Consider the following 26,110-nt stretch of genomic DNA (forward strand, 5'->3'; position numbering starts at 1 on the left):
GTTAGATGTAAATATAAACGGAATACAATGATTTGCAAATCCTTCTCAACCCATATTCAGTTGAATGCACTACAAAGACAAGATATTTGATGTTCAAACTCATAAACTCTATTTTTTTTTTTGCAAATAATTAACTTAGATTTTCATGGCTGCAACACGTGCCAAAGTAGTTGGGAAAGGGCATGTTCACCACTGTGTTACATCACCTTTTCTTTTAACAACACTCAATAAACGTTTGGGAACTGAGAGAAATTTTTGAAGCTTTTAGGTGGAATTCTTTCCAATTTTTGTTTTATGTACAGCTTAACTTGTTCAACAGTCCGGGGTCTCCGTTGTGGTATTTTAGGCTTCATAATGTGCCACACATTCTCAATGGGAGACAGGTCTGGACTACAGGCAAGCCAGTCCAGTACCCGCACTCTTTTACTATGAAGCCACGCTGTTGTAACAAGTGACTTGGCATTGTTTTGCTGAAATAAGCAGGGGCGTCCATGATAACGTTGCTTGGATGGCAACATATGTTGTTCCAAAACCTGTATGGACCTTTCAGCATTAATGGTGCCTTCACAGATGTGTAAGTTACCCATGCCTTGGCCACTAGTACACCCCCATACCATCACAGATGCTGGTTTTTGAACTTTGCACCTAGAACAGTCCTGATGGTTCTTTTCCTCTTTGGTCCGACGTTCACCGGACACGACGTTCACCGTTTCAAAAAAACAATTTGAAATATGGACTCGTCAGACCACAGAACACTTTTCCACTTTGCATCAGTCCATCTTAGGTGAGCTCGGGCCCAGCGAGTATCTTTGATAAATGGCTTTGGCTTTGCATTGTAGAGTTTTAACTTGCACTTAAAGATGTAGCGACAAACTGTAGTTACTGACAGTGGTTTTCTGAAGTGTTCCTTAGCCCATGTGGTGATATCCTTTCCACACTGATGTCGCTTTTTGATGCAGTACCGCCTGAGGGAACGAAGGTCCGTTACATCATCGCTTACGTGCATTGATTCCTCCAGATTCTCTGAACCTTTTGATGGTATTACGGACCGTAGATGGTGAAATTCCTAAATTCTTTGCGATTGCCTGTTGAGAAATGTTGTTTTTAAACTGTTTGACAATTTGCTCATGCATTTCTTGAAGTGGTGACCGTTTCCCAATCCTTGTTTGTTAATGACTGAGCATTTCACGGAAGCTGCTTTTATACCCAATCATGGCACCCACCTGTTCCTAATTAGCCTGCACACCTGTGGGATGTTCCAAATAAGTGTTTGATGAGAAATCCTCAACTTTATCAGTATTTATTGCCACCTTTCCCCACATCTTTGTCACGTGTTGCTGGCGTCAATTTCTAAAGTTAATGATTATTTGCAAAAAAATTAAGTTTATCAATTTGAACTTCAAATATGTTGTCTTTGTAGCATATTCAATTGAATATGGGTTGAAAATGATTTGCAAATCATTGTATTCCGTTTATATTTACATCTAACACAATTTCCCAACTCATATGGAAACGGGGTTTGTATATATGCGTATGTATATGTATGTGTATATATATAATATATGTGTATGTGTACGTTACTTTCAGCGGGAGGAAACACCGGTTCGTAGTGTCAGAGCATAACTCCCTTTAAGACGAGCTTATAAAAATAAATTATTTTAATCTCTAGATTTAAGCTAATGTTAGCAAGTTAGACAATGTTTTTTTAGACAATTAATTTTCCTGAGGGAACTGTCCTGAAGGAATCAATAAAGTACTATCTATCTATTTGCTAAGCCATTGTGCTCGAAGAAACCTCGTAAATCCAAATTCTCGTAAGTTAAGGTACCACTGTAGTTTTAAATACAATAATATATTTGTAATGTGTTGCATCAGTAATAAAAACAAAATGCTTGACTTTGAATATTTTCCATGTTTGAATCGTGGGTTTAAGATGCTTGTTTTTTTTTTTAAAACTAAACAAGTAGTTGTCTGGATGTCGCACAACTATTGTTATTTCATTGATGTTGTAATTAGTGATGATACAAGTGGTCATGTGGTGTTTGCTGACAGGTGGCAAAAGCAAAGAGTGACTGGTGCTGGGATGCTGGATGAAGGCACCTACAGCCAGTTCAAAACAGGTCAGCGGCGCCGCAAAATTCACATATTTAGCCACAAGGTGGCGCCCTTAACATCTAATAACTGCTCACATTTTGACTAGGAGTGTAGCGCTAATGTGTACTACGGTAATCTGATTTAAATTGTGATATTATTTTGGATTTTGCAGAACTGACAGACATATGGTCCGTGTCCAGCGCTACTAAAACGCCCAACCTGGCAACCTGGTCCGCTCAGTCAACCTGGCAACCGCCGAGTTAAAAGTCTTTTTGCCACCTCTTTCATTATTTAAGGTCATAAAAAATATTTGGAAAAAAAAGATTGTTTTGTTGCTCTTTTATTTTCAAGGAACAAGCTCCAGTGTGCATTTTGCATAAAGTCATTTTTACTTCTACCACGTGTTGCTTTGAGCACTGGGATTTTAAACCCCTGCATCATTTTTCATACATAAAAAACAACGATTATAGGACGGAGGTGAAGTTGGTGGCACAAGTAACACATCGGCAAAAGTATAAATAAGGATAAGCTACTTACCTCACGCTTACATTTTTTTAGCCAACTATCCTGCTGAAGAAAATCACGTTACGAGACAAGTGGCCTACAAAAAAAGTCTTTAAGGGGAACATTATCACCAGGCCTATGTAAGCGTCAATATATACCTTGATGTTGCAGAAAAAGACCATATCTTTTTTCAACCGATTTCCGAACTCTAAATGGGTGAATTTTGGCGAATTAAAACGTCACATAGGTAATCAAACCGCCATTTTCTCAAACACATTACAATCACCGAGGTAAATCAGCTCTGTTATTTTCCGTTTTTCGACTGTTTCCCGTACCTTGGAGACATCATGCCTCGTCGGTGTGTTGTCGGAGGGTGTAACAACACGATCAGGGACGGATTCAAGTTGTCTTACGAGGAGTGTACATCGATTAGCACGGCATGCTAATCGATGCTAACATGCTATTTAGGCTATCTGTATGTACATATTACATCGTTATGCCTCATTTGTAGCTGTATTTGCATCCAGCCTTTCCCTCCACCCACATTTAATGCCAAACAAAATCATACCAATCGACGGATTCAAGTTGCACCAGTGTAAAAAGATGCGAAAGTCCCTCGTTTGGTCCGCACATTTTACCGGCGATGCTACGACAGACATGGCACAGAGAAACGTGTGGATATCCTGCGACACTCAAAACAGATGCATTTCCAACGATAAAGTCAACGAGATCACAAAGGTGAATTTTGTTGATGTGCTAATCAGACATATTTGGTCGTGGAATGACTGCCAGCTAATCGATGCTAACATGCTATTTAGGCTAGCTGTATGTACATTTATAGCTATATTTGCATCCAGCCTTCCTCTCCACCCACATTTAATGCCAAACAAACACTTACCAATCGACGGGTTTAAGTTGCTCCAGTGGTCAAAAGATGCAATCGTTGGTTAGAAGGCGATCGCCGAATAGCTTCAATAGCTCTTCGCTCAATAGCTTCAGTTACTTCTTCAATTTCATTTTCGCTATCTGCCTACATACTCCAACCATCCGTTTCAATACATGCGTAATCTGTTGAATCGCTTAAACCGCTGAAATCCGAGTCTGAATCCGAGCTAATGTCGCCATATCTTGCTGTGGTATCCGCCATGTTTGTATTGGCGTCACTATGTGACGTCACAGGAAAATGGACGGGTGGATTTACAGACAGCGAAAATCAGGCACTTTAAAGCCTTTTTTCAGGATATTCCATGATGGGTAAAATTTTGAAAAAAAACTTTGAAAAATAAAATAAGCCACTGGGAACTGATTTTTATTGGTTTTAACCCTTCTGAAATTGTGATAATGTTCCCCTTTAAGTGGATCATTGCGTTGATTTCAGTCTCCAACAAAACGGTAACGCACATACATAAAAATGGGACCCATTACCTCACTGCTTGGCACTCAGCATCAAGGGCTGGAATTGGGGGTTGAATCACCTAAAATGATTCCCGGGCGCGGCCACTACTGCTGCCCACTGCTCCCCCTCACCTCCCAGGGGGTGAACAAGGGGATGGGTCTAACACAGAGGACACATTTCGCCACACCTTGTGTGTTTGTGACAATCATTGGTACTTTAACTGAACTTTAAATAATGTTGCTGCATGGAGACCCAAGGGGGACGATAACCTCGGGCAGGCGCCACATACCGGCGAGGAAAGAGCTGATTGGAAGGCAACTAGTGAGTGTTAAGGGCCAATAGGAGACGCCGCCAGTGTTCACTTGCTGCTGCCGCGAGAGCTCCGCTGTTTGGTCATGGTGGTCAACATCTGGCTGATGTACGACGTAAGCAGGTCGTCCATTTTGTAGCCCTAAGGTAGAAGGTGACGAAACACAATATAGACATTTATTTTTCTTGCCATTTCAGCCATGATTGTCTCTGTGTTGATGCAAATAAAAAATGTATTAAATATTGAAAAGAGTGTCTGACCAGGTCCTTCTCCCTCTGATCAACCGCACACGCGGAGGGTGTACCAGCCCAGGATTTTGAAGTCTGCGCCGAGCACTATTTTACAAAGAAAGTTTTAATTTTTTTTTATTTCTACCATTATTAAATGATTTCCCCCTCCGTTTTTTTTGTATGGGTCACGTAACTTTTTCCTCCTTAGTTCGCTCGATAACAAATGCAAGCAAAACACGGCACCGTGATTTTTTGGGAATTAGTTCTGTTTTTGCTGCATATAAAAATGGTATGTGGTTTCATCCGTCTATTCCTATGTATAAACCAGGAACTAGCTTTCTGGCTAGGCAAAAAAAAAACCAAGACTGGCAATTTTTTTCTTCTGCCGTGCGTTTTTGCGTGTTTCTTTTTGTTAAAGTCCCGATCTTACTCTTTTTGTCACGAAAACTTATATATCTGTGTTGTCTTGCACCATTTTCTGTGAACCAGACAGTTTATAGTAGTTGGGATCTGTCATGGTAATTGAGGTTTGTTATATATTGTATATATTATAAGAAAAATAATATGTGAAGTGAATGACATTTATATAGCGCCTTTCTCTAGTGACTCAAAGTGCTTTTACATAGTGAAACACAATATCTAAGTTACATTTTTTACACCAGTGTGGGTGGCACTGAGAACAGGTGGGTAGGATGGCAGAAGCGGGAATCGAACCTGGAACCCTCAAGTTGCTAGCACGGCCACTCTACCAACCGAGCTATACCGCCCCATACTGTATATACTGATAATATATATATCAGTATATATTATATACTGTATATATAATATGTAAATATTACATATACAATATTTTATATTACTACTATTGTACGTTTTTAGTCTACTTTATACTTTTTGTTGTCGCCTCTTTTGGTGCCCTTGTGTGCATTATCTTTTGCCTCCTTACTCTTTCCATCCTTTGTAACTGAGCTACTGCGTCAAAAAATGTGCCTTGTGGATCAATACAGTTTGTCTTAAGTCTAAATCCAGCTTGCTAGCTCACCAAAGTCAGACGAACACTGTACGCTATTACGTGTTTTCCACTGCTGGAGAAATGTATAACACACGGTCTCTTTTTTCCGTTTTAAATGGTAGGTAAGACAAACCTGGCACAAACCTTCCTAATTTTTAGAACTCCCACTGTTTATGTTATACATGCTTCACTGATGAGAGTGTTTGTCAAGCGCTGTTTTGTCCTACTAATTTTAGCGATGCTTGAACTCATTGTAGTTGGTTTACATGTACGACTTTCTCAGATGCTGCCACAAAAAGACGTGATTCATGCTTCTCCTCCTTTGTCTCATTCTGTCCACCAAACGTTTTATGCTGTGCGTGAATGCACAAGGGTGAGCTTTGTCGATTTTATTTACTTGTTGGAGTGTCAATCAGGCAAATCTGGTCCGTGCAAGCTAATTATTGCTATTTACCTACTCAGTGGCCTAGTGGTTAGAGTGTCCGCCCTGAGATTGGTAGGTTGTGAGTTCAAATCCCGGCTGAGTCATACCAAAGTCTATGAAAATGGGACCCATTACCTCCCTGCTTGGCACTCAGCATCAAGGGTTGGAATTGGGGGTTAAATCACCATAAATGATTCCGGGGCACGGCACCGCTGCTGCTCACTGCTCCCTCACTTCCCAGGGGGTGGGTCAAAATGCAGAGAACAAATTTCACCACACCTAGGGTGTGACAATCATTGTTACTTTAACTTATGTACATATTGCATCAATATGCCTCGTTTTTAGGTGTATTTGAGCTCATTTAATTTCCTTTACTTATGTCCTCTGTGTATATAATTTATATTCGCATGTCTCATGACACAATATCTGTATGTAATATTAGCTGCATTTCTGACAGTCGTTTGTGCGCCATGCTGTTCCAGACCACAGCAAATGTTACCCAGCTTGCAAAGAGTGTAATACATCCATTAGAAGAAGACTTAAACTTGGACACATAGGTCTATACCTTCCAGAAGTGATCTGATCCTGTGAGAAGTCTCCATTTTACTGATGATTTCCAGTGTTGCAAAATGTGTAGAATAAAAATTCAAATACAAAATTTCTGTCAACGAAGATTTGCGTCACACACTTTGATCGAAGGCTAATCTAGCTAATATAGACACTTACATCATGTGTAGCCTTCACTTATACAGAGGGGCAAAAAAGTATTTAGTCAGCCGCTGATTGTACAAGTTCTCCCACTTAAAATGATGACAGAGGTCTGTAATTTTCATCATAGGTACACTTTAACTGTGAGAGACAGAATGTGAAAAAAAAATCCAGGACTTCACATTGTAGGAATTTTAAAGAATTTATTTGTAAATTATGGTGGAAAATAAGTATTTGGTCAACCATTCAAAGCTCTCACTGATGGAAGGAGGTTTTGGCTCAAAATCTCACGATACATGGCTCCATTCATTCTTTCTTAACACGGATCAATCGTCCTGTCCACTTGGCAGAAAAACAGCCCCAAAGCATGATGTTTCCACCCCCAGGCTTCACAGTAGGTATGGTGTTCTTGGGATGCAACTCAGTATTCTTCTTCCTCCAAACACAATGAGTTGAGTTTATACCAAAAAGTTCTATTTTGGTTTAATCTGACCACATGACATTCTCCCAATCCTCTGCTGTATCATCCATGTATCCATTTTGGTATAAACTCAACTCGTCGTGTTTGGAGGAAGAAGAATTCTGAGTTGCATCCCAAGAACACCACACCTACTGTGAAGCATGGGGGTGGAAACATCATGCTTTGAGGCTGTTTTTCCGCTAAGGGGACAGGACGATTGATCCGTGTTAAGGAAAGAATGAATGGGGCCATGTATCGTGAGGTTTTGAGCCAAAACCTCCTTCCATCAGTGAGCACTTTGACTGGTTGACCAAATACTTATTTTTCACCATAAGTTACAAATAAATTCTTTAAAATTCCTACAATGTGAATTCCTGGATTTTTTTCACATTCTGTCTCTCACAGTTAAAGTGTACCTATGTTGAAAATTACAGACCTCTGTCATCATTTTAAGTGGGAGAACTTGCACAATCGGTGGCTGACTAAATACTTTTGGCCCCACTGTATAAGGCTTTCAATTTTTTGCGGCTCCAGACAGATTTTGTTTGTTTGTATTTTCGGTCCAATATGGCTCTTTCAACATTTTGGGTTGCCGACCCCTGGGTTAGAAGAATATTTCTCTTTGCGCAGACTCAAATATAGAAAAAGGTTGCAAACATTAGTTGAAAGTGTTTAAAATCACCCTCTGTGAACCAGAAAGTAGCCTACGAGCTAAAAAAAAAATACGCTAACATACCAACAGACGGAACCGACCAAAACAGGACGTGCTAAGTGTTCCAGGGGGTTAACAGTTTAAACTTGGGTTGAGGTTTTCGCTGGACTGAGTGACATGGTTGATGATAGACGAGTACCACGGAGGTACGCACTCACCAGCGAGGTTTCGCACAGCAGCTTGCTTCCTCGCACCAGGTTCCCGATGGTGATGTGGAAGTAGGTGTTGCCGCTGCTCCAGTTCGAGATCTTGGTGAAGGGGTGCGTGGTCAAGATGTCCTGACAGGAACCAACACACCAAATTGACTTCATTTCTTCCAGATCATTCACTCTGAAACCGGCACCCACCTTGGACTTGGGGTCAATGAGACTGACTCCGTGTTTGTTGATGGCAATCAAGAGGGTTTCCGGGTAATTTGGATCAGTGGTTTGCTGCGATAAACCACAAAAGACACAGTTGTGTACTTTCTACAATAAATATTTCTTGTAGATTGGGAGGTTTGTACTTTGACTTCAAAGAAGGCCGACCCAAATGTGGGCCACTTGTAGATGAGTTTCAGGAAGGAAAGTTTGGCTTCTTCTTTGGTTTTTCCAGATTGTTTGTTAAACACCGACATGATGGACTAAAAGAAGGAAAAACACAAATTCTATAAAGCCATCTTTGATCCGTGTTAAAAACCAGACTTACCCTCTTCCAGTCGTCAGGAGACAAATGTCGACTCTGGTCCTGGGGGACGAGGTCCTTGAGGATCTTGGGCATGTTCTGGAAGTGGGACTTGTCATCCTCAAACTTCACCCGGTAGATGAGTGCCGCTAGTTGGTGCACTTCATCCTTGGAACACTTGTGGTAACCTCGCAGGTACTTTGGCAGCTCCTGCATAGAAAACCAATGGCTTATTGGACTACACTAACCGAAGGATCCACACTTGTAGACTAGGCTCAGTTTAGCTCAAACCAGATCTGATCTTTTTGTCTTCCATACTCAATTCTGTAGGTTATCTAGTGCAGTCTTCAAGGGACGCTCTAATGCTGACAACATTACTACTTATTTCATAGTTCTGGACCCGAACATGAGGTCTACAATGTCGTGTTTTGTGATCATGTTGTTTAGGTGTGTTACTTCAAGACTCCATCAGTTCCTGTTTTTTCACTCCCTTGTTTTGTTTCCATGACAACTCATTAGTTTCACCTGACTCATTTGGACTCACACACCTGTTTTAATCATGAAGAGCAGGGGTTACCAAACTTTTTGACCTGGGGGACGCATTGGGTTAAAATAATTTGGCCAGGGGCCGGGCTGTTTAATATATATATATATATATATATATATATATATATATATATATATATATGGTATCACATCATGAGCAGCTAGGAGACTCTGAGAGTAACAAGCAACAAGCTTGTTACTCTCAGAGTAACAAAAAAAAAAAATTAACTTGGGACTTGCCGCGGGCCAGATCTCGAACGCGGGACCCCTGCGGTAGGAAATGGATTAGAAAGGACAGATTAAAAAAATAATGATAAAATAAAAAAATAAAAAATAAAAACCAAAATGTTTAACTTGGGACTTCCCGCGGGCCAGATCTCGAACGCCTGCGGGCCGTAGTTTTGGGACCACTGCGGTAGAAATTGGATTAGAAAGGACGGATAAAAAATACAAAAAAATACATAATTAAAAAAAAACAAAACATTTTTTAACTTGGGACTTCCCGCGGGCCAGATCTCGTTTTGGGACCACTGCGGTAGAAAATGGATTAGAAAGGACAGATTAAAAAAATAAAATAAAATACATAAATAAATAAAAACTAAAATTTTTAACTTGGACTTCCCGCGGGCCAGATTTCGAACGCCCGCAGGCCGTAGTTTTGGGACCACTGCGGTAGAAAATGGATTAGAAAGGACAGATTAAAAAAAATAAAAATACATATATAAAAATGAAATTAAAATGTTTAACTTGGGACTTCCCGAGGGCCAGATCTCGAATGCCCGCGGGCCGTAGTTTTGGGACCACTGCGGTATGCGGTAGAAAATGGATTAGAAAGGACAAATAAAAAATTTAAAAAAAAATTTTTTTTAACCTGGAACTTCCCGCGGGCCAGATCTCGAACGCTGGCGGGTCAAAGACGGCCCGCGGGCCGTAGTTTAGGGACCACTGATGAAGAGACTATTTAAGCCTGTCATTTTCTGTTGGTCCTTCTGGCGTCATCACTCTGTTTTATGATTAGTTCACGCTGCTTGTTTCATGCAATTTTTTGGTCCATGCTGCCCTGCTCACAACACCGCAAGTACGTTTTTCTTTATTATTGCCACAGTTAGCGTCTTTTGTTTCTTGCCAATAGTTTACGTCAAAGTGCTAGTTGGGGCGATATAGCTCGGTTGGTAGAGCGGCCGTGCCAACAACTTGAGGGTTGCAGGTTCGATCCCCGCTTCCGCCATCCTACTCACTGCCGTTGTGTCCTTAGGCAAGACACTTTACGCACCTGCTCCCGTTGCCACCCAAAGTGGTTTAAATGTAAAAATTAGATATTGGGTTTCACTATGTAAAAGGGCTTTGAGTCACTAGCGAGAAAAAGTGCTATATAAATATAATTCACACTAGTTTTGTTTCCAGCGTTAAGTTTTGTACACTTTTTATAGTAAAAATTGAAAACCATCTATTTACCTTCACGCCATGTCCAGTCCAGTTTATTTGCGGGAAAACAATCCACGCAGTAAACTGCACCAAAGTCCAACATTTTCGACATACAGGTACAATTCCCCCCAAAATAGACACTGTAGTCATTTTAGTCTTGTTTTCTATTGGGTTTCAGCACATTTTCGAAATGTGGGCGAACCTTTTGATGTCACCTACAGAAGACTTGAGGCTATGTCATATTGCGTGGTTCGTGTTTTGGTAGCATCTTCATACTGAATTGTGGTATTTCTTTGTAGAATTTGAGGAAATGATCAAACATGTCCGCCAGATGCATAGTTGCAGGTTGTAGCTATACAACTAAAAACGGGGTCAGCCTGCATACATTTCCAAAGAATGGCAGTCTGAGGCACTAAATTGGCCCTAGTGTGTGAATTTGAGTGTGAATGCTGTCTGTCTGTGTTGGCCCTGCGATGAGGATGCGACTTGTCCGGGGTGTACCCCACCTTCCGCCCCATTGCAGCTGAGATAGGCACGAGCGCCCCCCACGACCCCAAAGGGAATAAGCGGTAGAACATGGATCAATGGAAGTCTGAGGAAAGTGTGGACCTCTCCAGTCAAACTGCAAACGAGATGAGGGGAATTTGCAGTCATAATTTAAATGCTTATGAGTTTAAAGAAGAATTTGGATGAAAACATTTTTAAAGACTCAAGCCAAAATCATGCGCACCCTCAAGGGTCGGAGTCAGAACCTGCAGGAAAACTGAGAAAGAAAAGCAAACCTGGCGCTCAAAAACAAGAGAAAAAGAAGGTAAGAAAAAGAAGGTAAGCCGCTAGTATTCCCTTTTGCGTCCTCTTCTACTGATGTTTTCCTCAAGGTGCTTTAGAGCAGTGGTTCTCAACCTTTTTTCAGTGATGTACCCCCTGTGAACATTTTTTTTTTAATTCAAGTACCCCCTAATCAGAGCAAAGCATTTTTGGTTGAAAAAAGGAGATAAAGAAGTAAAATACAGCACTATGTCATCAGTTTCTGATTTATTAAATTGTATAACAGTGCAAAATATTGCTAATTTGTAGTGGTCTTCCTTGAACTATTTGGAAAGAAAAGATATAAAACTAACTAAAAACTTGTTGAAAAATAAACAAGTGATTCAATTATAAATAAAGATTTCTACACATAGAAGTAATCATCAACTTAAAGTGCCCTCTTTGGGGATTGTAATAGACATCCATCTGGATTCATGAACTTAATTCTAAACATTTCTTCACAAAAAAAGATATCTTTATAAGATCAATATTTATGGAACATGTCCACAAAAAAATCTAGCTGTCAACACAGAATATTGCATTGTTGCATTTCTTTTCACAGTTTATGAACTTACATTCATATTTTGTTGAAATATTATTCAATAAATATATTTATAAAGGATTTTGAATTGTTGCTATTTTTAGAATATTTAAAAAAATCTCAAGTACCCCTTGTGAGAACCACTGCTTTAAGGGGCTGATTCAACAAATTAAATGTATGCGTACCTGCGTCTGCTGGTGTTTTTTAAATTATTTTAGTTTTTTCATATAGAAGATATGTTATCTAAATGTCTCTTATGTGGACAAAAAATTATTACGAAATGCATTTTCTTGCATATTCTTCTTAACTTTTGCAGTTAGTGCCGCAACCTTTCCCGTGAGCGAACTTTTAGAAAAAAAAGTGCTTTCAATGTAGACGCATTGCAAGACTTCTTTTAAAAGAAAGTTTGATCACATTACACCTGCACTGGCTTCCTGTGCACTTAAGATGTGACTTTAAGGTTTTACTACTTACGTATAAAATACTACACGGTCTAGCTCCATCCTATCTTGCCGATTGTATTGTACCATATGTCCCGGCAAGAAATCTGCGTTCAAAGGACTCCGGATTATTAGTGATTCCCAAAGCCCAAAAAAAGTCTGCGGGCTATAGAGCTTTTTCATTTCGAGCTCCAGTACTCTGGAATGTCCTCCCGGTAACAGTTCGAGATGCTTCCTCAGTAGAAGCATTTAAGTCTCACCTTAAAACTCATTTGTATACCCTAGCCTTTAAATAGACTGCCTTTTTAGACCAGTTGATCTGCTGTTTCTTTTCTTTTTCTCCTATGTCCCACTCTCCCTTGTGGAGGGGGTCCGGTCCGATCCGGTGGCCATGTACTGCTTGCCTGTGTATCGGCTGGGGACATCTCTGCGCTGCTGATCCGCCTCCGCTTGGGATGGTTTCCTGCTGGCTCCGCTGTGAACGGGACTCTCGCTGCTGTGTTGGATCCGCTTTGGACTGGACTCTCGCGACTGTGTTGGATCCACTATGGATTGAACTTTCACAGTATTATGTTAGACCCGCTCGACATCCATTGCTTTCCTCCTCTCCAAGGTTCTCATAGTCATCATTGTCACCGACGTCCCACTGGGTCATTATTGTCACCGATGTCCCACTGGGTGTGAGTTTTCCTTGCCCTAGGATGTCGTAGTGGTTTGTGCAGCCCTTTGAGACACTAGTGATTTAGGGCTATATAAGTAAACATTAATTGATTGATTGAAAATGCCCATAAAAAGAGGTACATGTTCGCTGCTTGTTTGAAAACATAGCAGAATGAGACAGTGTGATAACATGAATGTGCAATAATGATCCACTGTCTCTGGGGGGTGGCAGCGCGGTGGTAGAGGGGTTAGTGCATGTGCCTCACAATACAAAGGTCCTGAGTAGTCCTGGGATCAATCCCGGGCTCTTTCTGTGTGGAGTTTGCATGTTCTTTCCGTAACTGCGTGGGTTCCCTCCGGGTACTCCGGCTTCCTCCCAATTCCAAAGACATGCACCTGGGGATAGGTTGATTGGCAACACTAAATTGGCCCTATTGTGTGAATGTGAGTGTGAATGTTGTCTGTCTATCTGTGTTGACGTGGTGATTGATTGTACAGATATGGTGTTGTTTCTGCTGGGCAAGTATGCCTGACGCGCCTCCTACAGCGCCTTGGGCCAGCTGCAGGGTCATCAGCCGGGGACCACCGCTCATTGGAGTTTCGCTCTCTTTAACCCCGGAACGCCTCCTGGTGGCGGAGCGGTGGAAGGGACGTCTCCCTGCCACCCCCTGCAGCTGACCCATCTTATTGCCTCGACCCCCAGTACTTATCTCTCCTCCTCAGCCACAACCAGAAACTTCCCTTTTCTGCTTCCTCAGCAAGGGCCTTTGTTTCCCTTCGGAGCTTAGCCCCAGTCAATCCCACATCTCTGAGCAGCCTTATGGTTGATGTACCGACGAAGCCCCGACAGCCTACTTCCACAGGGTAGATGGTAGTGGACCAGCCTGCCTCTCTGCACTCAGCAGCCAGATCTGCATACTTGGCTGCTTTGCACTCGTATGCTGCCTGGATTCCCTCCTCCCAGGGGATGGTAAGCTCAACCAGCATGGCAGACTTGGTAACAGCAGACCACAGCACAATGTCTGGGCGGAGTGAAGTGGTGGTGATCTCACGGGGGAATTGGAGCTGTTTGCCAATGTCAGCCCTCATACTCCAGTCCCTTGCCAGAGAGAGGACACTGCGGGGGGCTCTTCGGCTGGTGTCTCCTTTGCCTTCCCCTGGCCTCACAAACATGACAGAACGTTGTTTGGCTATGGGTTGGCTGTTGGCCTCTCGTCTACTGCTCTCCAGGATTTCTGCCAGTTTCATCAGGACTTGATCATGCCGCCATCTGAAGCGACCCTGTGTCAGCCCGATCTTGCAGCCTGATAGCAAGTGCTGCAGGCTGGCGTTGGGAGCACCACACAGGGGACAGCTCTCCTCCTGGCCGTACCACTGGTGGAGGTTTCTGGGGCATGGCAAGGTGTCATAAGTTGCCCTGAGTAGGAAGCTGAGTCTGGCTTGGGGCATCTTCCATAGGTCGGCCCAGCTGATGGGTCTGCTAAGGGTACCTTCCCAAGTGGTCCATCTTCCTTGGCGACCTTGAGACACGGCCTTGATGGTATATTGCTCCTGGTTCGCCCTTGAGACCTCCTCCACAACCATGGCTCTGCGTTCCCTCTTTGTGGCCTTGGACCAAAGGTGTGGAGAATCTCCCCAGGCAAGCCCCGCTCTTCCTACTTGCACCCTGCCAACTATCTCCTGGTGTTGGAGCCTGCCAATGGCTTTGGGAACCTCTGGCCCTGCTTGCCACTTCCGGCCTGTTCGGATTGGTACCTGTGCATTCCTCACTGTAGGATCTGAGGATTCTTCCAGCTCGAGAACCAATCTGGCCTTCTCCTGCTTGTAGCCCAGGGCGATGGACTGAATCGGCAGATGCAGTAAAGTTGCCCCAAACAAGCCAGTGTCGGAGAAGCAACGCGGTAGGCCCAGCCACTTTCGGATGTAGGAGTTTGCTACTCTGTCCAACCCGTTGGCGGTTGAGGATGGAATCTCGCACATCTTCAGTGGCCACATAACCCTTTGATACAGTGTGAAGTTGTAGCACCACAACTTGTACTTTCCGGGGAGCTGGCTCTTGTTGATGCTCGCTAGGCCTTCTGAGAGTTGTTTCCGTGCTGCCTTGCCTGCGTGCTTGTCCGACAGGTCCGCATTGTACTGCCTCCCCAGGCTTTGGATGGAGTGGTTGACCAGTAGAGGGATTTGCTCACCTCCTGCAACAAAGATGGTTTTGTCGTTCCTGGTGCCTTTGCGCAAGTAGAGGCTTCGTGACTTGGAGGGTTTTATCTTCATCCGTGCCCATGTCACTAGCTCATCCAGCCTCTTCAGACACCTTCTCATGCATGGGGCTGTTTGCAGCACTACAGTGACATCATCCATGTAGCTTCGGAGTGGTGGAAGCCTCTGCCCTGTCTGCAGCCTCATCCCACCTACAGTCTGACGGGCTCCGCGGAGGATGATTTCGAAAGCTGCGACAAAGAGGACTGGGGAGATGGAACACCCCATGGCTATGCCTACTTCCAGACGCTGCCATCCTGTTGTAAAATCTTGGAGGCTAAAACACATCTGAAAGTCCCTGAAGTAGCTGGTTACCAGGTTGATGATGGAAACAGGGACGTGGAAGAATTCCAATGCAAACTGGATGAGTTTGTGAGGGACAGAACCATAAGCGTTGGCGAGGTCAAGCCACACCACATGGAGGTCGTTCTTCTCCTGCTTGGCCCTCTGGATCTGTGCCCAAATCATAGAAGAATGCTCCACGCATCCTGGAAAACCTGGTACTCCTGCTTTCTGGCAGCTGGTGTCAATATAGCCATTCGCTGTGAGATAAGATGTTAGTCTCTTGGCCATGACTGCAAAGAAGATCTTTCCCTCGACATTCAACAGAGCAATACTCCTGAATTGGTTGATGTTATGGGACTCCTGTTCCTTCGGAATAAACACCGCCACAGCTCTCTGCCACTCCGACGGAATGAGTAGTTTCTTCCATGCTGTGCTCATTAGCTTCCACAAGCATTTCAGCACTTGGGGGCAGTTCTTGTATAGCTTGTAGGGGATTCCGTTAGGCCCAGGAGCTGATGCTGACCTCGCTTTCTTGACCACTGCTCTTACCTCGCTCAGTCGAGGAGGGCAGCTGTCAAACTGCGTGGTTGGAGGTGGGGGAGGAGGTACGTATCCTGGTGCACCTAACGGATCGTTCCTCTTTGAGTCACTGTATTGGCCCCTGATGTACTGCTCAAGCTCCTCTTTGGTGGCTTCCAGTTTCCCGTTTCTTTTCTCCTATAGAAACTGGCGGGCGTGCTTGAAAGGACTTGTCCAGGGTGTACCCCGCCTACCACCCGAATGCAGCTGAGATAGGCTCCAGCACCCCCTACTACCCCAAAAAGGACAAGCGGGAAGAAAATGGATGGATGGATGTCTCTGTGGTAAAAGCTCCGCATAGTACACACAAAAAAACACATTTAAATAAGACGGTCTGCACTACTAGATCACACGCAACATCTGAAAAGTGTGGTATTAGGATCTTAGTAGATCAGGTCCTTGGTTGGCAGCAGTAGAAAAAGGAGTCCACAGAACCCCTGCTAGGTCAGTGGAGACCTACAACTTAGTGGACTTTGTGGATTACTTGGTTCAGTGGTACGGTTTGGAACACAAACCTGCAACCTAAAACCCATACCTGATAATTTTGTCTTCCATACCAGATTCTGCAGCGCGTCTAGCGCCACCCTTAAAGGCCTACTGAAACCCACTACTACCGACCACGCAGTCTGATAGTTTATATTTTGATGATGAAATATTAACATTGCAACACATGCCAATACGACCTTTTTAGTCTACTAAATTGCAATTTTAAATTTCGCGCTAAGTGTCCTGTGGAAAACGTCGGTATAATGACGCGTATGATGACGCGTGCGCGTGACTTCACGGATTGTAGCGCACATTCTGTTCCAGCCCGATCCCAGCTATAAGTTGTCTGCTCTAATCGCATAATTACACAGTATTCTGGACATTTGTGTTGCTGAATCTTTTGCAATTTGTTCAATTAATAATGGAGACGTCAAAGAAGAAAGATGTAGGTGGGAAGCGGTGTATTGCAGCTGCCTTTAGCAACACAAACACAGCTGGTGTTTCCTTGTTTACATTCCCGAAGGTGAAGCTTTACCATGGAACAGAGCGGTCAAGCGAACATGGTTCCCGACCACATGTCAACCGGCAGGTTTCGGTGAGAAAATTGTGGTACTAAGTCAGCTCTTACTGTAGACATGAGCGTGCTTGCGTTGTTTCTCGTGCACCTGTCAAAGAGGCAGCTGCGGACTCTCTTGCCTCCGCCGACCGGCTGCACCCCGAACGTGGGATGCTTCCACCGTGGAGGAGGGGGGAAAAAAGCTCAGCCCGGCCCTGCCCGGGCTTCGCCTCGTCAAGAGACACTGGCGGTCGCTACACCCGTGACCACACCCCTCTGATTTTCAGGTATGAATATATAATCTCACTAAGACACTAGTAACAGAATAAGCAGATAAGGGATTTTCCAGAATTATCCTAGTAAATGTGTCTAATAACATCTGAATCGCTCCCACTGCCCTGTCTTTTTTTTTTTTTTTTAGTCCTTCACTCTCACTATCCTCATTCACAAATCTTTCATCCTCGCTCAAATTAATCGGGAAAACGTTGCTTTCTCAGTCCGAATCGCTCTCGCTGCTGGTGGCCATGATTGTAACCAATGTGAGGAGCTCCACAACCCGTGACGTCACGCGCACATCGTCTGCTACTTCCGGTACAGGCAAGGCTTTTTTATTAGCGACCAAAAGTTGCGAACTTTATCGTCGGTGTTCTCTACTAAATCCTTTCAGCAAAAATATGGCAATATCGCGAAATGATCAAGTATGACAAATAGAATGGACCTGCTATCCCCGTTTGAATAAGAAAATCTCATTTCAGTAGTTGGTACCCCAACGACAGGGTACTACAAATTGGTACCCTTCGCAACTTTTAACAAAGAAAACGCAACATTTTTGTATCCTTCGAATGTGACACAATAGAGCGGGACATTACTTGATAATAGTGGAAGATGGAGTCGGCCATGGCGTCCTTGCCGGGCATGGTGTTCGTCCACAGCTTCTTCATGAAGAACACCTGGTAGGTCAGTGAAGGCACCACGCCTGCACAAAGAGTGCGACGATCACGCCAAATGAAATGTGAACATAATGATGATCAGGATATTTACCGTCTTTCACGTGTCTGGCTTTCTTGATCCAGTCGGTCAGGTGGCGGACAAAGTCGAAGAAGAAGTCGCCGTCCGGCACGCTGATCACCTAAAGAAGCAAACAAACAAACGTTTTTATGGATGACAACAATTGTGCCGAATGCACAGTAAGCCTTGGTAATTTATTCTTTTACCTTGTCTGTGATCTTGACAAACAGACTGAAACCCTCTGAGGATTTGAGCATCAGGCGTCCAGAAATGTTGTGGCAGAAGTCTTTGGCCTTGGTGCTGGACTCCACCTCAAACACCTGCCAAGCGACGCCAAACAGCAAAATAATAAAACACACACATAAGGGCAGCTTCCCATGAGGCAACAAGCTACATTTTTTTCACTATCAAAATTGTATTTAACACCTGCCTACTTGTTCGTATTGACATGTATGAGTAGGGATGGCTGCGATGAGATGGCGACTTGTCCAGGGTGTACCCTGCCTTCCGCCCGATTGTAGCTGAGATAGCCACCAGCGACCCCCGTAACCCCAAAGGGAATAAGCGGTAGGAAATGGATGGATGGATGGATGGAGTAGGGATGGGCACCGTTCACATTTGAACCGATACGGTACCGATTCCCAAGTACTCATACCCATCTTTGGTACATTTGTGTGTGTTGATAGAAATAAATTGTTTTTGGTATTAAAATATATATTTTTTAAATTGTAACATTAAAAAATGAGCTGATAATGACAACTGCTGTCCAGTTGTTTTATTATCATATTTCCGAGTCGCATTGCAAGTATGAAATTAAGCAGCAAGTCCAAGACGTTAGATGGCAGTAGTGTGAAGTGAAGTGAGTTATATTTATATAGCGCTTTTTCTCAAGTGACTCAAAGCGCTTTACATAGTGAAACCCAATATCTAAGTTACATTCAAACCAGTGTGGGTGGCACTGGAAGCAGGTGGGTAAAGTGTCTTGCCCAAGGACACAACGGCAGTGACTAGGTTGGCAGAAGCGGGAATCAAACCTGCAACCCCCAAGTTGCTAGCACCGCCACTCTACCAACCGAGCCAAACCGCCCCTACAGTGTAGTTTATGGTTTGTTGGTCCTTTCAGTTTTTGCAGTCTTTTGCGCCCTAAAAAGTGTTAATACTGTAAGCATTGTACTTATTACACATCAGCTGTTTGATTTTAACGCGCTTCTTAGTTGTAGTTGCCATTAACAAATTTGGAGGTGTTGAAATTGCCATGTAAAATCAGTAGCATCTCAATAGCAAAACCAATGTAGAGCAGCATCAAGCTAATTTCCTAGAAAAGTGGAGCCTTACTTAAATTGCGTCGGAGCTTATTTTGAGTCAATTACTTTGTTTTTCCTGAAAATTGCAGCATTACCCAGACGTACTTTGCTTAAGTCTGCTCTCAGTGCTGCTGGAGTGATCGCCGAGTGCCAGCGCGGCTGATTTGGCAACCGCGCGTAATGTCACACGCAGCCCAGGTACTGTAACGTGGCACCGTTAGATTTTATGTGAATTAGTGCCCGGCGGAAACGGGCAAAAATGTATAAGATTCGGTACCCAACGCTACGAGAGAGTGAATCAACATGTGACAATGTGCTAAATATGGTCGCCTTTAGAACCTCCGCCCATCTTGTGTTGCTATTACTATCCATCCATCCATCCATTTTCTACCGCTTTTCCCTTTCGGAGTCGAGGGGGTGCTGGAGCTACATTCGGGTGGAAGGCAGCGTAAACCCTGGACACCACATTTTTATATTTGCAATGAACTTCATTAGTTCCAAGTCTAAAAAAGTCGTAGCAAACCTGTGTCATATTTACATTTGATCTTCTGCTGCAGTTTAGGTAGTTTATTGCAAGTTTTTGAACATAATTGATCAGCCAATTTCTGGCATCGTGTACAGTCGTGATCAAAATTATTCAACCCCCACACAATTTTGGTATTTTAGCAAGTAGGACATTTATTCCATTATTTGTTTATAGTCATATCAAATAAAGATGCATGAAATAGACAAATGCAACTTTAATTACAACATTATATTTTGTAACATACCAAACAATGTAATTACTCTTAATATCTCATTGAAAAAATTATTCCACCCCTTGAAGATCATAACTCTTTAGAACAGAATTTGAATAATGTCTTTTCATTCAGGTGTTGGAAACACCTGTAGATGTGATCAGAACCATAACAAGCAACAATTAAACTGATTGAAAAAGACTGTGACGCTAAGCTTTTTGTAGATGTTCAATGGTATATTTGCAACATGGTGAAGTCCAGGGAGTGGTCAAAGAAGTCAAGAGAGGAGGTAATTCCTCTTCATAAGAAAGGATATGGATTTAAGAAAATAGCAAAGACATTACACATTGCAAGAGACACAGTTGGGAGCATAATTCGCAAATTTAAAGCTAAAGGCACAGTGGAAACACTACCTGGGCGTGGTAGGAAGAGGATGCTGTGTACAACTGCTGTCCGGTATTTGAAGCGTACAGTGGTGAAAACCCCCCGGGTAACAGCTGAGGAACTACAACAGGACATTGCAGAGGAGGGAACGCAGGTTTCGTCCCAGACAATAAAGCGTGCACTCCGAAATGAAGGCCTCCATGCCAGAACTCCCAGGCGCACCCCACCTCTGACTACCAGGAACAAGGAAAATAGACTCCAGTATGCCAAAAATCCTCTGGACGAACCCCAAAGGTTTTGGGAAACTGTTCTATGGAGTGATGAGACAAAACTGGAACTCTTTGGGCCTATGAATCAACGTTATGTCTGGAGGAGAAAAAATAAAGCTTACAAAGAGAAGAACACCTCGCCTACTGTTAAGCATGGTGGGGGGCCAATCATGCTCTGGGGCTGTTTCTCTGCCTCAGGTACCGGGAATATCCAGCACATTCAAAGCATTATGAATTCTATTTCCTAGCAGGATATATTAGCTGCAAATGTCATGAAGTCAGTGACGAAGCTGAGGCTTGGGAGACGTTGGACCTTCCAACAGGACAAGGATCCCAAGCATACCTCCAAATCAACATCAGAGTGGTTGCAGAAGAAGGGCTGGAAGACTCTGGAGTGGCCTTCACAGTCGCCAGACCTAAATCCTATAGAAAACCTGTGGTGGGACTTTAAGAAGGCAGTTGCAGCACGCAAGCCCAAGAATATGAATGAACTGGAGGCCTTTGCCCAAGAGGAATGGGCTAAAATACCTGTAGATGGTTGCAAGAAGCTTGTGTCTGGTTATGTATCACGTTTGAAGGATGTCATTACTGCCTAAGAGTGTTCTACTAAGTACTAAAGATGCATGTAACTAGGGGGTTGAATAATTTTGTCAATGAGATATTAAGAAAAATGTCCTTTTTTGGTATTTTGTAAAATACAGTGTTACAATTTAAGTTGCATTTGTCTATTTGACACATCTTTATTTGATATAACTATATACAAAATACGGAATAAATGTCCAACTTGTTAAATCACCAAAATTGTGTGGGGGTTGAATCATTTTGATCACGACTGTACGGGTTGTGTTCAAAATGCTATGGAAGACATGTTAATGTGCATGTAATACTGATATCTTTAAAGTGTTACCATGGTAAGACAAATAGTATGTAAATTATGGAATAGGGTTATCTCAATCTAATATTGATATTGAATGACAGTTCGATATCAGCTGAATATTAGCCTGCATGTAGAATCTCCGATACAAGTGCTTCAATATAAGCAGTCATGCAGCGTGTTTACTTGTGCAAACCTTGACAGCCACTTAACATTTAATTGTCTTTCAATAAACACAAAAGTTAAAGTTAAAATACCAAGGATTATTCCACACACACACTAGTTTTGGCAAAATTATTCTCTGCATTTGACCCATCACGCTTGATCACTCCCTGGGAGGTGAGGGGAGCAGTGAGCAGCAGCGGAGGCCGCGCCCGGGAATCATTTATGGTGATTCAACCCCCAATTCCAACCCTTGATGCTGAGTGCCAAGCAGGGAGGCAATAGGTCCCATTTTTACAGTCTTTGGTATGACTCGGCCGGGGTTTGAACTCACGACCTACCGATGTCAGAGCAGACACTCAAACCACTAGGCCACTGAGCAAGTTCTAGGTTGGTCTTTCTATGTATTTCAGTCAAGTCATTTATAAAAGTAAACATGTTAGGCTATAGATTACTAGAAGCCAGCAGCTACGCAACAGCTAAGCACACAACAGCACACAAGCTAGACATACATAGGTGTCTTTCATCGAACAATATTGCAGACTAAAACACAACATTTGACAATACAAACAAGTATGGAATAATTATAGTTGCATATTATTTACACATACAAAGTCTCCAAGGCAGGAGCGTATAAGAAAGTATCCAGTAACAAACGTTTCCACATTATCATTCAACTTGTATGGGTTTAACTTTTTGTACTATTTTTGCCATAAAAAAAAAAATATATATATATACAATTTCCACTCCACTTCTACTTCATAGAGACACCATAAGCCCAGTTAATAAATAGGTTAGTGTTTTTCACAACTACTAGTGTTCTCTGTTTGGCTAAGTTCACTTGATCAACCCTTTTCTATCATTATACACTACAAAATAATAAATGTATGATTCATGCTGATATCGTATCGGACTAATATCGGTATCGGCCAATACTCAAGGTATTGCAAGTGAAAAAATTGTATCGGGGCACCCCTTATATCAGGGGTCCCCAAACTTTTTGACCCGCGGGCCGCATTGGGTTAAAATAATACACAAAGTAGATTTAGTACACACTGACCTCGTCCGAGTCATCTGGGAAATAAACTTTGTGGAAGATCTGTGTGGTTTTGTGCTGGATGGCCTCCACCTCCACCAGGTGAGGAGGATACTTCCTTGATCCGTTCCTACCACAAATGACAAGCAGGATCTATTAGAGCGGAACAGTAGTGAAGATCGTTGGTTGGGTTTAAGTATGTGTGAGTGTGTTACCTCAAGGCTTTCTGCAGCCGCTGCATGCAATCGGGAGCCAAAGGATAGTGCTTCTTGGCCTGGAGGAACTTCTGGACGTGGGGCAGCAGGATGTTACTAGGAGGGAACAAGCCAGTACACAACCACAGCAGCTCCCAGCCCTTCTCCTCGCTGTACCTAAAAGCCACATGACACGTTGGACAAACGTTGCTGTCGAAGTAGTCTCAGAGAGCACCTTTTGTGCTCCTTACTTGATGTGATTGTCGGTGAGCTGCTTGAGAATCTGACAGAAGATCTCGTCTTTCAGCGGCTCAGCTTTCAGGGCCCCCTCGAAGATCTGATCGGTGAGCTCGTTGACCGAGCGCACCCGCTTGGACGGGTAGTCGCCCATGTACTTCATCACAGGTACGGTCAAAGTCAAGGTTTTTAGACACAATATTTTGCGCGTGAAACCACCAGATACCAGAACTAGCTGTACCTCCAGGGCAGCTTGTTGTAGTGTGATCATTCATTAAAGGATATCCATGAACGCCTGGCAAGCCTCCTGGGAAAGCTCCTCGTGGGCAAAAACCTTCTTCAGAAGAGATTGCTTGAGAGGCTCCTTGCTGCAGCTCCACAGACGCTCCTTCCCTCGGGCTTTAGATATCATCACCCTGCTAAGTGTGCTCTTTGGAGGAGGCCTGGAGAGACCACCAAAGACTTATTTAGCTGTAGCTTGGGATAAGAAGATGAAAGGAGTCACCTGAAGTAGTCGTAGGAGAACTCTTCCAGTGTGTAGGCCTTGGTTTTATCCTCGTTGTCCACAAGACTCATCTGGGACAGCGTGACGGATTCCCTCCTCTGATCCGGAGTCATCGTCACCAGAGCCTACAATTTAAAGAACGCGGTAAACTCGGAAGGTGTGATCTATCAGAAATGTCTCAATTGTCACAACTTCTGGTATACACTCACCACAATGTCGTACTGCGGTCTGGTGATGGTGGGCAGAACATAGACGCAGTCCGCCGGGAAGTCGCCTCGCTGCTTGGTCTTGTCGTTGATCCCGTGAGCCCAGCCGGAGTTCATCACATGCTCCCCGTCATGTTCATCGAGTATGATCAGATCCCCCTTGGAGAAACTCAGGAATGTGGAATCTGCCCCGGCTAGAAGATAAAAACAGCTATTTAAGACCATCATCAGTTACAGTAGATGTTCATTTTTTGTCACTTGCACAGTCGCACCAGGATTGGGACAGTCCAGAAGTCCCACCACAAACTTGGACCGCTTACGCAGACCTTCTAGGAAGGCCACTACCAAATCCCGGATGTCCTCTGCGTTGTTCGACGTGAACGTGTACTCGTCTCCTTTGATGGTGGCCAGTGTGAAACTTTGACCTTGGAGTTTGCCGCCTCTGCAAGAATCCACCAGTCAAAATCAGAACAATGCACCCGTGATCACGTGATCTCCTGTTTGGCATCACACCTGCTGCTTGACACCGCAATGGTTTCCGGGAAAGAAAGCTCCAGAAGGACTTGTTCCTGCTCGTCCACAAAGTAAACCCCCGTCCAGTTTACTGCGACGATGACATCGTTCTTGGGCAGACTGGGTCCTATTCAGAAGCAAACCCAAGGTATGACATCCCTGCACAGCCTGTTAGCGTCGTTGTTCGACCAACCTGAGAACTTGAAGGCCTCGTAGAAGCGTGAAAACAATAAAGGCCACTTTAATCGAGCAAAAGACACTACGTCCTCCTTCACCTTCTGCGTGTTTGGCCTCCTCTTACTGTGCAGTCCCTGGATAGACACGGGGGTTATGAAAGCACGGCAAAACACAGGATGCATCAGGTTTTGGTGAACGCTACCTTCTTGTGGGCGGTGATGATGAGCTGAGCCCACTTCTCCGGATTCTTGGTGGAGGTGATTTCCCTGTCCGGGATGTAGGAGGGGATGAGGCTGAGGAGGCGGTCGTGCAGGATTTCCAAGCCGTAATCCACGTAGTACTGCTGGGATGCCAGCTCGGCTAGGTCTTCCTCCTTTTGAGGAAACCCATGATCGCATCAACCAGATCTTTGAAATGACACGGCGACAATGTGGCTTACCCTCTCGCAGCGGTATTCTCCGAACTTCACCCCACGCACAATCTGCTGGTAAATGAGATTGGTTGCCACATGGTCGTCGGCGGGGTCGTGCCACGGCGTGAAGATCTCCTTCCTGAAGAACAGCCTCCACGGAGCGTTGCGTTCCTGTGCACCTTGCTCTTTGGCATACTGCTCACACTGGGAAACAGCGTCCATGACGTGGTCGTTGCCGCTGCCCAGCGACGATACCTAAAGGATGGATGGAGGTTCTTTGAATCCTTTAGTTAATTCACAGTATTGGCCACCAACCGCGGATGTATTGCCTCATTGATTAGATTAGATAGATTAGATAGTACTTTATTTATTCCGTCAGGAGAGTTCCTTCAGGAAAATTTAAATTTTCAGCACAATCCCATTCAAGATCAGACAAACATTAGAGGGAGACAGAACAGGATCACTGACGGGTCTGCCGGCTTCCAGCGCCCCTTACAAAAAAGGTGAGATACAGTTAAACAAGGGGGGGGGGGGGGGCAGATACAACCAGACACTTCTACATACAGCTATGAATATAAAGTAAAAGAAACGTATCCACTGTGGTGGCCTCTGCGGTGTTCCACGCCATCGTCCGCTGGGGTGGAGGGAGCATGGCCAGAGACAGGAGCAGACCCAACAAAGCAACCAAGAGAGCCGACTCCACTCTCGGCCAGTGTCCAGTCCGCATGGATGAGCGAGGATACGTCCAAGGTGACTGAGGATTCCGACACCTGCTCACCCAGCCAAGACACAGCGAAGCCTCTCCGTCCCAGCGCTCAGTGCTAGCTTCGCAGCCCTGTCCCCTCATCCGCACCTCCTCCAGTCCCTCCAAACCGACTCCGGTGTGGCAGAGACCCTGCAGCTGGTCTCCATGGCCAAAAGGCTCCCGGGAGGCAGATCCAGAAGTCCACAAAAAAGCACCACAGAGGTCACGAAAGTGCCACCCCTTGTCACACAGT

General features: G+C 44.0%; 2 protein-coding genes across 5 annotated transcripts in view; one reads left to right on the plus strand and one right to left on the minus strand.

Annotated features, from left to right (window-relative positions):
* Positions 1-2,410, plus strand: part of LOC133551813 (glycerophosphodiester phosphodiesterase domain-containing protein 5-like) — a 25,258-nt gene extending 22,848 nt beyond the window's left edge. Inside the window, exons 15-16 of one of the 2 annotated variants that reach the window (XM_061898924.1) lie at positions 2,053-2,120; positions 2,267-2,410. In XM_061898924.1, the coding sequence (XP_061754908.1) occupies positions 2,053-2,120; positions 2,267-2,358 (160 nt within the window). In that variant the 3' untranslated portion in view covers positions 2,359-2,410. The remainder of the gene's footprint in view (positions 1-2,052; positions 2,121-2,266) is intronic. The other variant, XM_061898925.1, reaches the window with a different exon arrangement.
* An 8-nt stretch (positions 2,411-2,418) lies between these two features.
* Positions 2,419-26,110, minus strand: part of myo7ab (myosin VIIAb) — a 91,648-nt gene continuing 67,956 nt past the window's right edge. For 2 of the 3 annotated variants that reach the window (XM_061898922.1, XM_061898921.1), the window contains 19 exons: positions 25,140-25,367; positions 24,903-25,073; positions 24,717-24,834; positions 24,524-24,650; positions 24,283-24,452; positions 24,014-24,204; positions 23,805-23,929; positions 23,585-23,742; positions 23,314-23,467; positions 23,084-23,239; positions 22,893-22,998; positions 18,309-18,422; positions 18,136-18,223; positions 17,964-18,070; positions 8,538-8,723; positions 8,356-8,472; positions 8,198-8,281; positions 8,009-8,128; positions 2,419-4,445 (listed from right to left, as the gene is read on the minus strand). In XM_061898922.1, the coding sequence (XP_061754906.1) occupies positions 4,353-4,445; positions 8,009-8,128; positions 8,198-8,281; positions 8,356-8,472; positions 8,538-8,723; positions 17,964-18,070; positions 18,136-18,223; positions 18,309-18,422; positions 22,893-22,998; positions 23,084-23,239; positions 23,314-23,467; positions 23,585-23,742; positions 23,805-23,929; positions 24,014-24,204; positions 24,283-24,452; positions 24,524-24,650; positions 24,717-24,834; positions 24,903-25,073; positions 25,140-25,367 (2,613 nt within the window). In that variant the 3' untranslated portion in view covers positions 2,419-4,352. Of the gene's footprint in view, positions 4,446-8,008; positions 8,129-8,197; positions 8,282-8,355; positions 8,473-8,537; positions 8,724-17,963; positions 18,071-18,135; positions 18,224-18,308; positions 18,423-22,892; positions 22,999-23,083; positions 23,240-23,313; positions 23,468-23,540; positions 23,743-23,804; positions 23,930-24,013; positions 24,205-24,282; positions 24,453-24,523; positions 24,651-24,716; positions 24,835-24,902; positions 25,074-25,139; positions 25,368-26,110 lie in introns of those variants that run through there. The other variant, XM_061898923.1, reaches the window with a different exon arrangement.

The sequence above is a fragment of the Nerophis ophidion genome, linkage group LG04 (genome assembly GCF_033978795.1).
Source record: "Nerophis ophidion isolate RoL-2023_Sa linkage group LG04, RoL_Noph_v1.0, whole genome shotgun sequence".
In the NCBI taxonomy this organism is placed as follows: domain Eukaryota; kingdom Metazoa; phylum Chordata; class Actinopteri; order Syngnathiformes; family Syngnathidae; genus Nerophis; species Nerophis ophidion.